General features: G+C 43.3%; 1 long non-coding RNA gene and 1 gene segment (V, D, J or C); one reads left to right on the top strand and one right to left on the bottom strand.

Moving 5' to 3' along the window:
- Positions 1-12649, bottom strand: part of LOC127159921 (Ig kappa chain V region Mem5-like) — a 74347-nt gene extending 61698 nt beyond the window's left edge. Inside the window, 2 exon segments of the V gene segment in view lie at positions 12135-12461; positions 12551-12649. Coding sequence covers positions 12135-12461; positions 12551-12599 — 376 coding nt within the window.
- LOC127159929 (uncharacterized) lies at positions 450-1861 on the top strand. The gene is made up of 2 exons (XR_007826603.1): positions 450-668; positions 1428-1861. It is a non-coding gene; the product is annotated as an uncharacterized LOC127159929 (long non-coding RNA).
- Positions 12650-13053: the final 404 nt, after the last annotated feature.

Consider the following 13053-nt stretch of genomic DNA (forward strand, 5'->3'; position numbering starts at 1 on the left):
GATGAAGGTCATGTTGATGAAGATTGTTGTGTGTGTCAGTGATGAAGTGTTAAACTCACAGCACTATAAACACTCTCAGAGCACTGAAGCATCTGATCAATATGCAAACACACTCCAGATCATTTACCTGAAGACAGCAGACACACTTTTTTTGTCATTGAGAATCTTTGCTAATAAGTTTTATTTACAATCTTGAGAAACAAACACTCATGATTTACTGCATGTTATTTTATGTATATTTAATTTTTCCTTCCAAACACTGATTTAATGATCAGTTTCATTCAGACTTTGATGCTGAGAGCATTTAATACCTGTGTTACAGATTTGATGTCATCCATGATACTGTATAACAGGTCAAAAGGTCATTCAATAATGAATGAATGTAAATCTTGCTAAAGATTCATACAGCAGGTAAATAGAATTAGTGTAAATGTGAGGAATGTATTTTGGGAAACAAATGATTTTAGCCTTCATGCAATAACAAGTATTTCCTTTATGAACATTATGTGTTGCTTTCTAGAAAATTCTGTCACTGATGTTCTGCTTTGTCTCTTTCTCTGCTGGAGTTTGTGTTCATTTGAGTGTGACGGAGGTTTTTGTACGACGATTTCACTAGAATGAAGCACTGTGGTACACTTTTGGTGGAGGAACTGAACTGGTGATCAGAAGTAAGTCTTTTTTAAATTATCTAATAAAAATATATAACGTGTATGTGTGTTTTAAAAGGAGGTAACAATATTGTTAATTTATATATATATGTATATATATTATAATTATTAAAAAGCTTTACTTTTATTTCAAATCTTGTAAAGTTTCAGTCTATTTTACTGACTGACTGCAACATCAAAAATTACTATATTACGAAGTCTTATTTGGTAATATTTTATGTTTTTTTTTTTTACATTTTAAACAATAGTTTATATTTGTACTTAATGTTTTACATTAGTAATTTCAAATGTGGCGTATGAGAGTATATTTGAATTGATTGCAATGTTTTAGGATTTTTTAATTAATTTCTTAATATATTTTATTTTGTGCAAGACACATAAGCTGGATAGCATCAGTTCATTGGTGTCATCATCATGAAAAAACAAACTCAGTTGATAAGCATGTTAAAATAAATCATTATATATTAACATAATCAATTATAAAAACATCACAAAATGAGAGACGTTTTATAAAATTGTACTTAATTGACAAAGTAACAAATTAGCATACATTTTACAGTATATCATGTTTTCTTCAGAGAAGTGATATATATATATATATATTTATACATACAGTATATATTATCTTATGTTTGATAGACTGTAAAAATAAATAAATATGTAAAATTTACAGTAAAAGTGGCAGCTGATTGCCAGATATGTTTAACTTCACTTCCAAAAACTTGTTTTGTATGTTTTGTGTGTGTTTGTGTGTTTCAGCTGGTCCCGCAGTGAAGCCCTCCGTGTCTCTGCTGCCGCCCTCTTCTCTGCAGATCTCTGGAGACTCAGCCGCACTGCTCTGCCTGCTCAGCTCTTACTCTCCACAGGGGGCGCAGGTGAGCTGGACGCTGGACGGGTCAGAGGTCACCGAGGGGGTTCAGACCAGCGAAGAGAGCGAGCGGGACAGACGCTACAGCCGCAGCAGCGTCCTGAGCCTCAGCAAAGCACGCTGGGAAGGTGCAGAGCGCTTCGCCTGTAAAGTAACACATGACGGAGCTGATCAAGAGGCCTCGTTCCTCAAGAGCTCCTGCTGATGTTTCTCCAGTGAAGAGCAGCAGGATTCACAGCAGTCACGTGATTTACAGCTCAATACTGAAACAGTCTTTCAATGTGCTGCCATTGATGTTCATTCAATAAAGCTTCTGAACGCCTTACATTTGTGTTCGACTGCATCATTAATCAGTGTGTCGTTCCTTCACTAAGTGATGTTTTATTAACAAATTTCGGGAGGAGCACGCGCAGATAATTAACACGGCCAATTCACCATCAGTAATCACACTCTCTAAGCAAGAGAGAATCCCTATAAATAACCAAGCAGTCCTACCTCCTCCATCTCTAGTCTCTAGTCTAGGCGCCGAACCACGCCATCTCCCCCACCTTCCAGGCATCCGCCACCTTCCCCAGCGTCCTCTTACGCTTCAGCCCTCTCCTCCGCCCCAGCCAAGGCGAAATGGACCGTGGTCGGTCTTCGCCAGGCGCTCGCCAGCTCCGGCGTCATCATCCCGCGCCGATCGACAAAGGCGGACCTTCTCACCCTCTACGCTTCTCTGCAAGCAGGGGAGAACCCGGGTTCCGCTCCTCCCTCCAGAGCCTCGGGCGGAGCACGCACGAGCCGCTGCGCTCCCTACGCACGGCCCGAGCAATCCACCACTCCGCCGAGGACGGCTTCCCGGCCGTCAGGACGCAGCGAAGGACCGTCAGCGAGTTGGGGCCACGCCCCGAAGGCCGCGGTCGCCAGCCACTGCCCTCCTTCCCGACCATCCGAGCGGGAGCTCGCTGCTCATACCGGCGGAGAGCCGGTCTGCGCCTCCACAAGCCGCAATAGCGGCGCGAGCCCGCCCCCGCCGGCGGCTATTTCCCGTTCGCAGCTTTTGCCCCGCTGTTCCCCCAATCCCCTCCCCTTCCCATGGCCCGCAGCTCCGCTGTCTAGTCATAGTATGAGCATTCCCCCGCCAACAGCTCAAGCACCGGTGCCCCCCATACCCCCCCTCTTCCCTTCCCTTTCCTCTGCCCCAGGAGCTGTTCCCAGCGTGAGCCTGCCTTTTACCACGCACGCTCTAATGCCCGCCATTCCACCTCTCCTCCCTTCCCTTTCCTCAGCCCCAGGAGCCGTTCCCAGCGTGAGCCTGCCCCTTACCACGCACGCTCCAACGCCCGCTATTCCCCCTCTTTTCCCTCCTTTTTCTTCCTTCCCACAAAATGCCCACAGCGCGAGCATGCCCCCGCCAGCAGTCCCGGCAGCCCTCTTTCGTCCTCAGACCCGCTCCCCCTTCTCACTAGCCTCAGCCACGCCCCTTCCAGCCCCTCCAAACGCTCTTGCACTGGAACCGCCCCCCGTACCCAACTCCATCAGGACCCAAATTCTGGCAGGTGCAGACGTAGATCTTTTTTCTCTGCTTTCTCCTATTTCTCCCTCACCCGCCGATCGCCAAATCAACTGCGGCGACTTCTCAGTCACCCTAAAAAATTCAGCACCCACCCAATCACGAATATTGTCATTTGCCGAATTCACCATCGCTTTCACTCGTTACTCAGAAGTCATCTGTGCCGCTTTTCCCCACAGGAGACGCGAGCTCAGCGACTATCTCACAATAGTCGCCGAGCTCGCGCTGTCATACGGAGGTTCCCACTTTTATACCTACCATAAACTGTTCGCGGCCAAATGTGCCATCCGTGTAGCCCAGTGGAACCAGTGTCCTTACTGGGGGGCTTTGGACACTGAGCTCCATAACAGAGTGTTCCTGGGCTGCCGCAACATCTCCTGTGCAGTCTGCCGTTCTTTTTTCCACCCCACCATCTCATGCCCTTTCATCAATCCATCCATTCCTCCCTGCCCCGAACCATCCCAACCCAAATCCACTAGCTACGTCCCGCGCCTCATGGATACTCCAGCCACCCCCACTCCCACATTTCGCCGCCGCCTACCTTCCACCGTCAGCCAGATCTGCGCCAGCTTTAACAGCGGCAGGTGCACGAGACAGCGCTGCCAGTTCATGCACGTGTGCAACTTTTGCGGCGGGGCTCATGCCCGTCTGATTTGTCCAGTACAAAAAGCTGCAAATAAAAATTCAAAAAAATACTTATCGACCCCTGTGAATATTTCTCGTCTGTCTGTAGAATTGCTTCACCACCCTGACTCTCTTTTTACAGATTATGTTCTTTCAGGTCTCGCACACGGCTTCCACCCCGGTGTCGTAAGTCTCCCCTCCCAAAGTCTCATCTGCCCAAATCTCCACTCCGCTCTCACCGAACCCGAAATAGTCGACCTCCTTGTCAAAAAAGAAATAGACGCAAATTTCATGATCGACCCCTATGCCGTCCCTCCCTTCCCCATTTTCCGGGTCAGCCCCATTGGTGTAGCCACTAGGAAATTCTCAGGCAAAAAACGCCTCATAATCGATCTCTCTTCCCCACATAATTCCCGTTCCCGAGCATTAACAGTCTCATCCCGCTTGAAGAATTCTCTCTTCACTATCACGACGTTGACCAAGCCATCACCCTGATTAAAGATGCAGGCCGTGGCGCTTGGCTGGCAAAAGTCGACATTACTTCCGCCTTTAAAGTTATGCCCATCCACCCAGATTTTTGGCACTTATTCGGCATCCGCTGGAAGAACGAATTCTACTTCGCCGTCCGCCTCACTTTCGGCTGCCGAAGCAGCCCTAAAATTTTCGACACGTTGTCAGAGGCAATTTGCTGGATCCTCTCCAACAATTACAACATTCCCTACCTGATCCACCTTCTAGACGATTTCCTAATTGTCTCGCCCCCAGACTCCGTCCCAGCGGCGCACCTCTTGACAATCCAAAAGCTTTTTTCAGAGCTCGGGATTCCCCTCGCCCAAGACAAAACCGAGGGTCCTAGCACTTCCATCGAATTTTTGGGCATCAACTTAGATTCCCAAAAATTCCTGGCCTCCCTACCCAAAGAAAAAATTGACAGGACGATTGTGATAGCCTCCACTCTGTTAACCAACACTAGCTGTTCAAAACGCGAGCTGTTATCCATTCTAGGTCATCTAAATTTCGCGATGCGCATTATCCCACAAGGCCGCCCCTTCATCTCCCACCTCCTTTCCCTCGCATCTTCCGCCCACGCTCTAGAGGACCGCATTTCCATAACTGATTCGTGCCGCAACGAGCTCAGTCTGTGGATTTCCTTCCTCAAACAGTGGAACGGCTTATCCTTCTTTTACAGCAACCTGGTTTCTTCCCCAATCGATATCCAATTATATACCGACGCCGCCCCCTCCGTCGGTTTCGGAGGTTTTCTCCGAGGCCGCTGGTTCGCTTCTACCTGGCCCCCCGAGCTGGCAGATTTGCCACAACAGCTATCATCCTCAGCGCTATTCGAGCTTTATCCGTTAGTGGCCGCAGCCTCCCTATGGGGCAAAGAGTGGTCCGCCACCAGCATCGTCGTCCACTGCGACAACGAAGCTATCGTGCACTGCATTAACAAAGGTCGTTCCCATTCCCCCGCACTAATGCCTTTGTTAAGACGCTTGATTTGGATTTCGGCTTGTGACCAATTTATTATAACCGCAAAACACATTCCCGGGTCAAAGAACCAAACAGCTGACTCTCTCTCTCGTTTTGCCTTTCAGAAATTCAGATTGCTGGCACCAGAGGCGGACCCGCTCCCGACCCCGGTTCCTCCTTATTCAGAACTGATATTCCCGTAAACCACCCTCTGAGACCTCTCCTCGAAGCCTCCATTAATTCCATTCTCCAAGCCGTCTCCCCTAGGACACTCCAAGCCTACCTTACAGCATGGAAATGTTTTAAAGTATTCCACTCTGCCTATAGTTTACCCTTCCCTGATTTTTCCCTGCTTGCTGTCACCTCATTTATCTCCCATCTCAACACCAACAAAAACCTCCAAGCCAGCTCCATTAAAGGATACCTAAGCGGAATCCAGTTTTTCCACAAACTGTTATATGGCTCGCCTTCACCCCATATAACCAATTCACAGACCTCCCTTCTCATTAAAGGTATCCAGAAAACCCAGCCCAACCGCCCAGACCCCAGACAACCTATTACCTTAAAAATTTTGACCAAATGCATCTCCACCCTCCGTAAAGGGTACCATTCCATCCATACTGCCCGCACATTAGACGCCATGTTTATCCTGGCTTTCTTCGGTTTCCTCAGATGCTCTGAGCTCGCCATTACATCTGGCTTCAACCCAGCCATCCACCCAACTATCTCAGATCTAGCAGTGCTAGACGGGGAAACCATCTCTTACTTCATAAAGCAAAGTAAGACAGACCAAACAAAGAAAGGCCACTTCATTTATATCTTTAACCTCCAATCGCCCATCCAACCATTCCAAACCCTCCTAGCCTTCCTCCAGCTCAGAAAATCCCAATCCAAACTCCCTTCTGACCCCCTCTTTACAGACGATTTCAACCGCCCCGCCACTCGCTTCTGGTTCCAAAAGCACCTTAAGTCCGTCTTGCTTCTCTCTGGTACCCCAGCCGACAACTTTTCCAGCCATTCATTCCGAATAGGTGCAGCAACCACAGCCGCCCAAAAAGGTCTCTCCCAACAGCAGATCCAAGCGCTGGGCCGCTGGTCATCGGAAGCTTTCAAGAGCTATATCCGATCAGATCGCTCCCTCATCAAGGAAGCCCACCAGACCCTAGTCGGCCGACCCTTTTAATTCTAGTCCATGCTAGCCTATTTTCATCTCCAGATCCTCCACAGCAACCCCTTTTCATCTCCCTCCAACAACATCATATCCCCACTTCGACCATCCCCTCAGCATCCTACTCCAGTAGGAGCCTCTCGCTGCTTCCCCACACTGCCGCAGCAGTTCCCGCTCCCGCTGGAGCAGCCACCCCCCTCTCTTTTTGTTCTCCCTACTGCCGCAGCAGTTCCCGCTCCCGCTGGAGCAGCCCCCCCCTTTTGTTCTCCCTACTGCCACAGCAGTGCCCGCTCCCGCTGGAGCAGCCACCCCCCTCTCTTTTTGTTCTCCCTACTGCCGCAGCAGTGCCCGCTCCCGCAGGAGCTTTATTCTCAGTCCCCCTCCGCCGCTTTTTCCATATTCTTTCCCAGCAGTGCCTGCAAGAGCTCCTCCCGTATTTTCCCGTTTATGCACTACGACTACGTCCAGCATCCCTTCAGCCCAAGCTAAGCATTTTTTGGGGGGTTAATTGGCTGCTGTCCTGCAATTTATTAGCCTTCTGGGGGAGCGCTTATTGGGTTCCGGCCAAATGCCGAGCTAGTACCCCTCTCCCTAGGCAGGGGGGTGCCCCGGGTTCAGGAATGATTTCCAAGCTCGGAGCCCTCTCCCGGACAGCACGCCAAACACGCTTAATTTGTACTCTGTTTATTATTTGTAAGTGGGAACTCGTGAAGTGATGTTTTATTAACAAATTTCGGGAGGAGCACGCGCAGATAATTAACACGGCCAATTCACCATCAGTAATCACACTCTCTAAGCAAGAGAGAATCCCTATAAATAACCAAGCAGTCCTACCTCCTCCATCTCTAGTCTTTTTAGCATCCCTCCTCCACCCCGTCTCCTCACCTTCAGCCCGGGGGAGCGCTTATTGGGTTCGGGCCAAATGCCGAGCTCGTACCCCTCTCCCTAGGCAGGGGGGGTGCCCCGGGTTCGGGAATGATTTCCGAGCTCGGAGCCCTCTCCCGGACAGCACGCCAAACACACTTAATTTGTACTCTGTTTATTATTTGTAAGTGGGAACTCGTGAAAGTTTGAGCTGCAGTTGATGATTGTGATAGTTGAGAACAGCTGCATTTAGCAGTAAATGTGAACTGAAGCTCTTGGGGTTTGAACATGGTCACTGGAGACGGAGCTGCTCTATTCTGAGACGATCAGAATCACTAAAGCTGCCAATGCAAATCTGATTTTCACCTCAAACTCACAGTTTCACTGTTTGATTGGTTCAACGCTCTGAACTGGAACAGTTTCACTTCTGCTCATGGAGTGATGAGACAGTTATGAAGCTTGAGTGTTAGTTTCATAAGGCAAGTTTAATTATGATTGTAGTAGAATCTACAAAAACAAAATGCAAAAACTGCATTATTGGAATTGGGAAAAATGTGTTTTTTGTTTGATTTGTCTTAAACTTGGCTCAGAATCAGAGCCTGTTTAACTAATACACATCTGTCACAGAACAGATCACAGTCTAGGAGAGCTGATTTGATTCATAACTCAGTTTTCCTGTGTTTGGTCTCTGTGTGTCAGTAGTGAGTGATAGTGTCTGAGCAGCTGCAGAATCAGTTCAGTCACTGTGACTCTGACTGATGGAGGTTTTTGTACGACTCTTTATCAGTGTGTGAACACATAACCACTGTGGTAACTCTGACAGTAATAATGTCCAGCATCTTCAGTCTGGACTCCACTGATGGTCAGAGTGAAATCTCTTGCGGATGAACTCGTGCCACTGAATCTAGATGGAGTTCCACTGTAACTGTCTGTTGTTATATATATTAGGAGTTTAGGAGCTTCTCCAGGTTTCTGTAAGTACCAGCTTAAAAGGTATTGTGGTGCACTATATTCAACCACATCTCTGCTGGTTTTACAGTTGATTTTGACTGTTTCTCCTGGTTGAGCTGCTGTCATTGAGGGACTCTGAGTGACGGTGATCTGTCCTCTACACTCTGAAACACACAACAAGAAGAAAATCAGCAGATGAAATCAATGATATTTGCCAAAACGAGCAGATTCAAATTCAAAGCTGTTTCCTCTCAAATGTGTCACAGTCACTTACAGGAGAGCAGAAACAAGAATATTAACATGAAAGACTTTATTTTCTATATTAGCTTGTATCTCTATGATTCCCTCTCAGCAGCATTACTGTATGAGAGCAGTACGTAAAACACCAGATAAAAATAAATGTTATTTTTCCCCCTTTATTGCAATTTCTTATCTTACAAAAAAAATGTTTATCTCATGAATACGTACATAAAACAGCCCTGAATGTGCCGTTTCACTTGTGTCTTGTTTGTCTTTTTCAGTGATCTGCTCAGCTTTTTTGCGTTTTATTGGTTTTATTAAAATTCAATAAAATTGTAACTTAGAATGCATTTGTGTCATTTTCATTTCATGTCATTTATTGGATCAGGGATTTAGCTCACATTTTATAAATAAACTTCACTCAATGGACCATGAAAACACCTGCAGATTCACAATGAAACGAACACGTGTCTATCAAGGCCTGTGTTTTTCAGACTTCAGCAATAACGCACTGGTAAAGAAAACCAAAAAGAACCAAACTTAAAGTAAATGAACTCAAAGAATCAGCTCTTAAAGGTGTCAAACAAACCCAAGTACATGAGTGTTTGATTCTGAGTCACAACAGACTGAAACCAGAAAAGCAGGACAGACAAAAGGACTGGAATTAGTGAATTTACCACAGAGAGAAAAAAAGACAAAAAACAATAATCAAGACTCAAGAGAGAAACACATTCAACAGCCTGACAGCTCCATCAAAACTCTTTCTGCTGTTCAACACAAAACACTGAGATTTAAACTCCACATCACAGCTGATCACAATCATCACTGCAGCCTCCTGATTGGTGCAGAGGAGGAGTAAGAAATTCAGTATCAACTTGAGATGAAATAACTTCTTGAAAAAAGCTAAATACATCTTTATGTTGCTGGTGATTCACAATGACTTTACACTGTATGTATGAACACAAAACAACATATGACACAAAACAACATATGACACAAGTATTGTTTGATTTTATATCAGTTTACAACTCTGATTTTTCTGATTCTGAGCATAGCTGAGTCAAACTCATCTATCACAGAACAGATCACAGTCTAATAGAGCTGATTTCACTCATGTCTCAGTTTTGAGCACATGTGTAGTTCCTGTGTTTGGTCTCTGTGTGTCAGTAGTGAGTGATAGTGTTTGAGCAGCTGCAGAATCAGTTCAGTCACTGTGACTCTGACTGACGGAGGTTTTTGTACGACTCTTTATCACTGTGTGAACACCCAGCTACTACTGATATAGTGTGCACTCTGACAGTAATAATGTCCAGCATCTTCAGTCTGGACTCCACTGATGGTCAGAGTGAAATCAGTCTTAGATCCACTGCCACTGAATCTAGATGGAGTTCCTGACTGGCGGCTGCTTGTTGCATATATCAGGAGTTTAAGAGTTTCTCCAGGTTTCTGTAGGTGCCAACTTAAATAAGTTCCATAATATCCACTGTACACATCTCTGCTGGTTTTACAGTTGATTTTGACTGTTTCTCCTGGTTGAGCTGCTGTCACTGAGGGACTCTGAGTGACGGTGATCTGTCCTCTACACTCTGAAACACACAACAAGAAGAAAATCAACTCAGAACTTTGACAATATACTTGAAGAAATGAATTCATATCAAATTTTTGCTCCACAAACCTTGAGCAAACGCTGTGAGAGTCCAGATGAAGATGATGATGAAGGTCATGTTGATGAAGATTGTTGTGTGTGTCAGTGATGAAGTGTTAAACTCACAGCACTATAAACACTCTCAGAGCACTGAAGCATCTGATCAATATGCAAATGAGCTCATCCTGTTTTTGAATGAGCATTTGTCATTAAGATGCTGCTTTTATGTAAAAAAATAAACATGTTGCCATATATGTTACCTACAAGGTGATATATAATTTTCACATACATACATTCCCTGGGTAGATATAAAATCCCCATATTAAAATTTGTTTATGCACATATTTTAATAATATCTATATGGTGATTTTATATGGTCTTGTAACTGTACTGCATGTGAACAATATTTTATTTATATATAAAACTTTTTTAAAACATACAAAAATTCGGCATGTTTATATATGTTTTTGTAATAGTTATTTTAAATACTATCTTTTATATTTATATAATATTAACATTTATTGATGGGTTTTTAGGATGGATATACATGTACATGATATACATGTCCATTGTTTTACATATACATAAACACAAATTTGAATGGGTTGGATATACATGTTAATATATGAAATTGTTTCAATTTCTAATACAAGTTTCATATGTTTTTACTTCATATGACAATATACTTAATATATGGAAGTTTAATATATGAGCATATATAACTTTTTTGTATGGTTGACCCCAAATCTTTCAACAGTAGTGTACAGTAACTGAGATCGACCATATATATATATATATATATATATATATATAAACATGTTGCCATATATGTTATCTATAAGGTGATATATAATTTTCACATACATACATTTCCTGGCTAGATATAAAATCACCATATTAAAATTTGTTTATGCACATATTTTAGTAATATTTATATGATCATTTTAAATCGTACTGTATGTAGTAACTATACTACATATCAACAATATTTTATTTATATATAAAACTTTACTAAAAAAATATACAGGAAGCTTTTATATGTATATTTATAAATCTATCTTTTATATTTCTTTATATAATATCAACAATTATTGATGGGTTTTAGGATGAATATAGATGTACATGATATACATGTCCATTGTTTTACATATACATAAACACAAATTTGAATGGGTTGGATATACATGTTAAATACATGAAATTGTTTCAATTTGTAATGTAAGTTTCAAATAAGTTTTTTTACTTCATATGACAGTGTACTTAATATATGGAACTTTAATTTATGTGAATATATTACATTTGTGTATGGTTGACCCCAAATGTTTCAGCAGTAGTGTACAGTAACTGAGATCGACCACTGGTTTTACAATCGATGGGAGAAACTGGGACACACAATATGGTGGTTTTCTTTTAGTATCATAAATCATCAGCGCCACCATCTGGTCTTTAAGTGAATCATTTACTGGACCGACCTGAAAAAGACAGTTTGAAAACGCATGAAACAACGATATGGTATCATTCATGTGAGATTTTATTGCTATAAACCAGGGGTGGCGAACTCCGGTCCTGGAGAATCACAGCCCTGCAGAGTTCAGCTCCAACCCTAATTAAAACTCACCTGCCTGTTGCTTTCTAGTAACCCTTCAGACCTTGATTAGCTTGTTCAGGTGCGTTTGATTAGGGTTGAAGCAAAACTATGCAGGGTTGCGGCCGACGTTCGCCACCCCTGCTATAAACTGAATTTTTAGTTTCTATTACTGAATTGAAGTTTACTTATTCATTACAGGAGCTGTAGTTGCGTGACTGAAAACAAAGTAAGACGGCTACTGAGCTCCAATCTCCATCAAGTGACGGATCTAGAAGAGCACAATGAATCAAATCAAAACCTCATAGTGCAGATTCAACCAGTCCAGTTTCCAGCATTACTCGTCTCCCTACAGAGAGTAAGAACATGAGGAGACAAAAGAGTGAGAGAAACAACAGAGTTATTTCAGATCCTCCTTTCAGCAGCTGCAGAATCAGTTCAGTCACTGTGACTCTGACTGACAGAGGTTTTTGTACGACTCTTTATTATTGTGTGAACACATAGTTACTGTTGATGACATGGAAACTCTGACAGTAACAATGTCCAACATCTTCAGTCTGGACTCCACTGATGGTCAGAGTGAAATCACTGTTAGATCCACTGCCACTGAATCTAGATGGAGTTCCTGACTGGAGGCTGTTTGCACAATAAATCAGGAGTTTAGGAGCTTTTCCAGGTTTCTGTAAGTACCAAGCTAAATAATGTCCGCAAGAACTATGGTAATACACATCTCTGCTGGTTTTACAGTTGATTTTGACAGTTTCTCCTGGTTGAGCTGCTGTCATTGAGGGACTCTGAGTGACGGTGATCTGTCCTCTACACTCTGAAACACACAACAAGAAGAAAATCAACTCAAAACTTTGACAATATCCTTGAAGAAATGAATTCATATCAAACTTGTGCTCCACAAACCTTGAGCAAACGCTGTGAGAGTCCAGATGAAGATGATGGTGAAGGTCATGTTGATGAAGATTGTTGTGTGTGTCAGTGATGAAGTGTTAAACTCACAGCACTATAAACACTCTCAGAGCACTGAAGCATCTGATCAATATGCAAACACACTCCAGATCATTTACATGAAGGCAGCAGTTTTGTCATTTAGTATCTTTGCCAATAAATTCCATTTACAGTTTTCAGAAAAGCTCATGATTTACTGCATTTTATTTTAGGTGAAGCTTTTTCTTACAATCACTGTTTTAATGATCATTCAGACTATGATGCTCTGAGAGCAATTAATATCTGTGTTACTGATTTGGTATCATCCATAACCAGTATAGGTCAAAGCTTATCCAATAGAGAATGACTAAAAGTGATGAGTGTATTTTGGGACTGATTATGAAAGAAATTATTTTAGTACTTGTTTTTTTGAAGATAAACATATTGTGCTGCTTTTTATAATAATCCATGTCTGATGT

The sequence above is a fragment of the Labeo rohita genome, unplaced genomic scaffold, assembly GCF_022985175.1.
Source record: "Labeo rohita strain BAU-BD-2019 unplaced genomic scaffold, IGBB_LRoh.1.0 scaffold_264, whole genome shotgun sequence".
Classification (NCBI taxonomy): domain Eukaryota; kingdom Metazoa; phylum Chordata; class Actinopteri; order Cypriniformes; family Cyprinidae; genus Labeo; species Labeo rohita.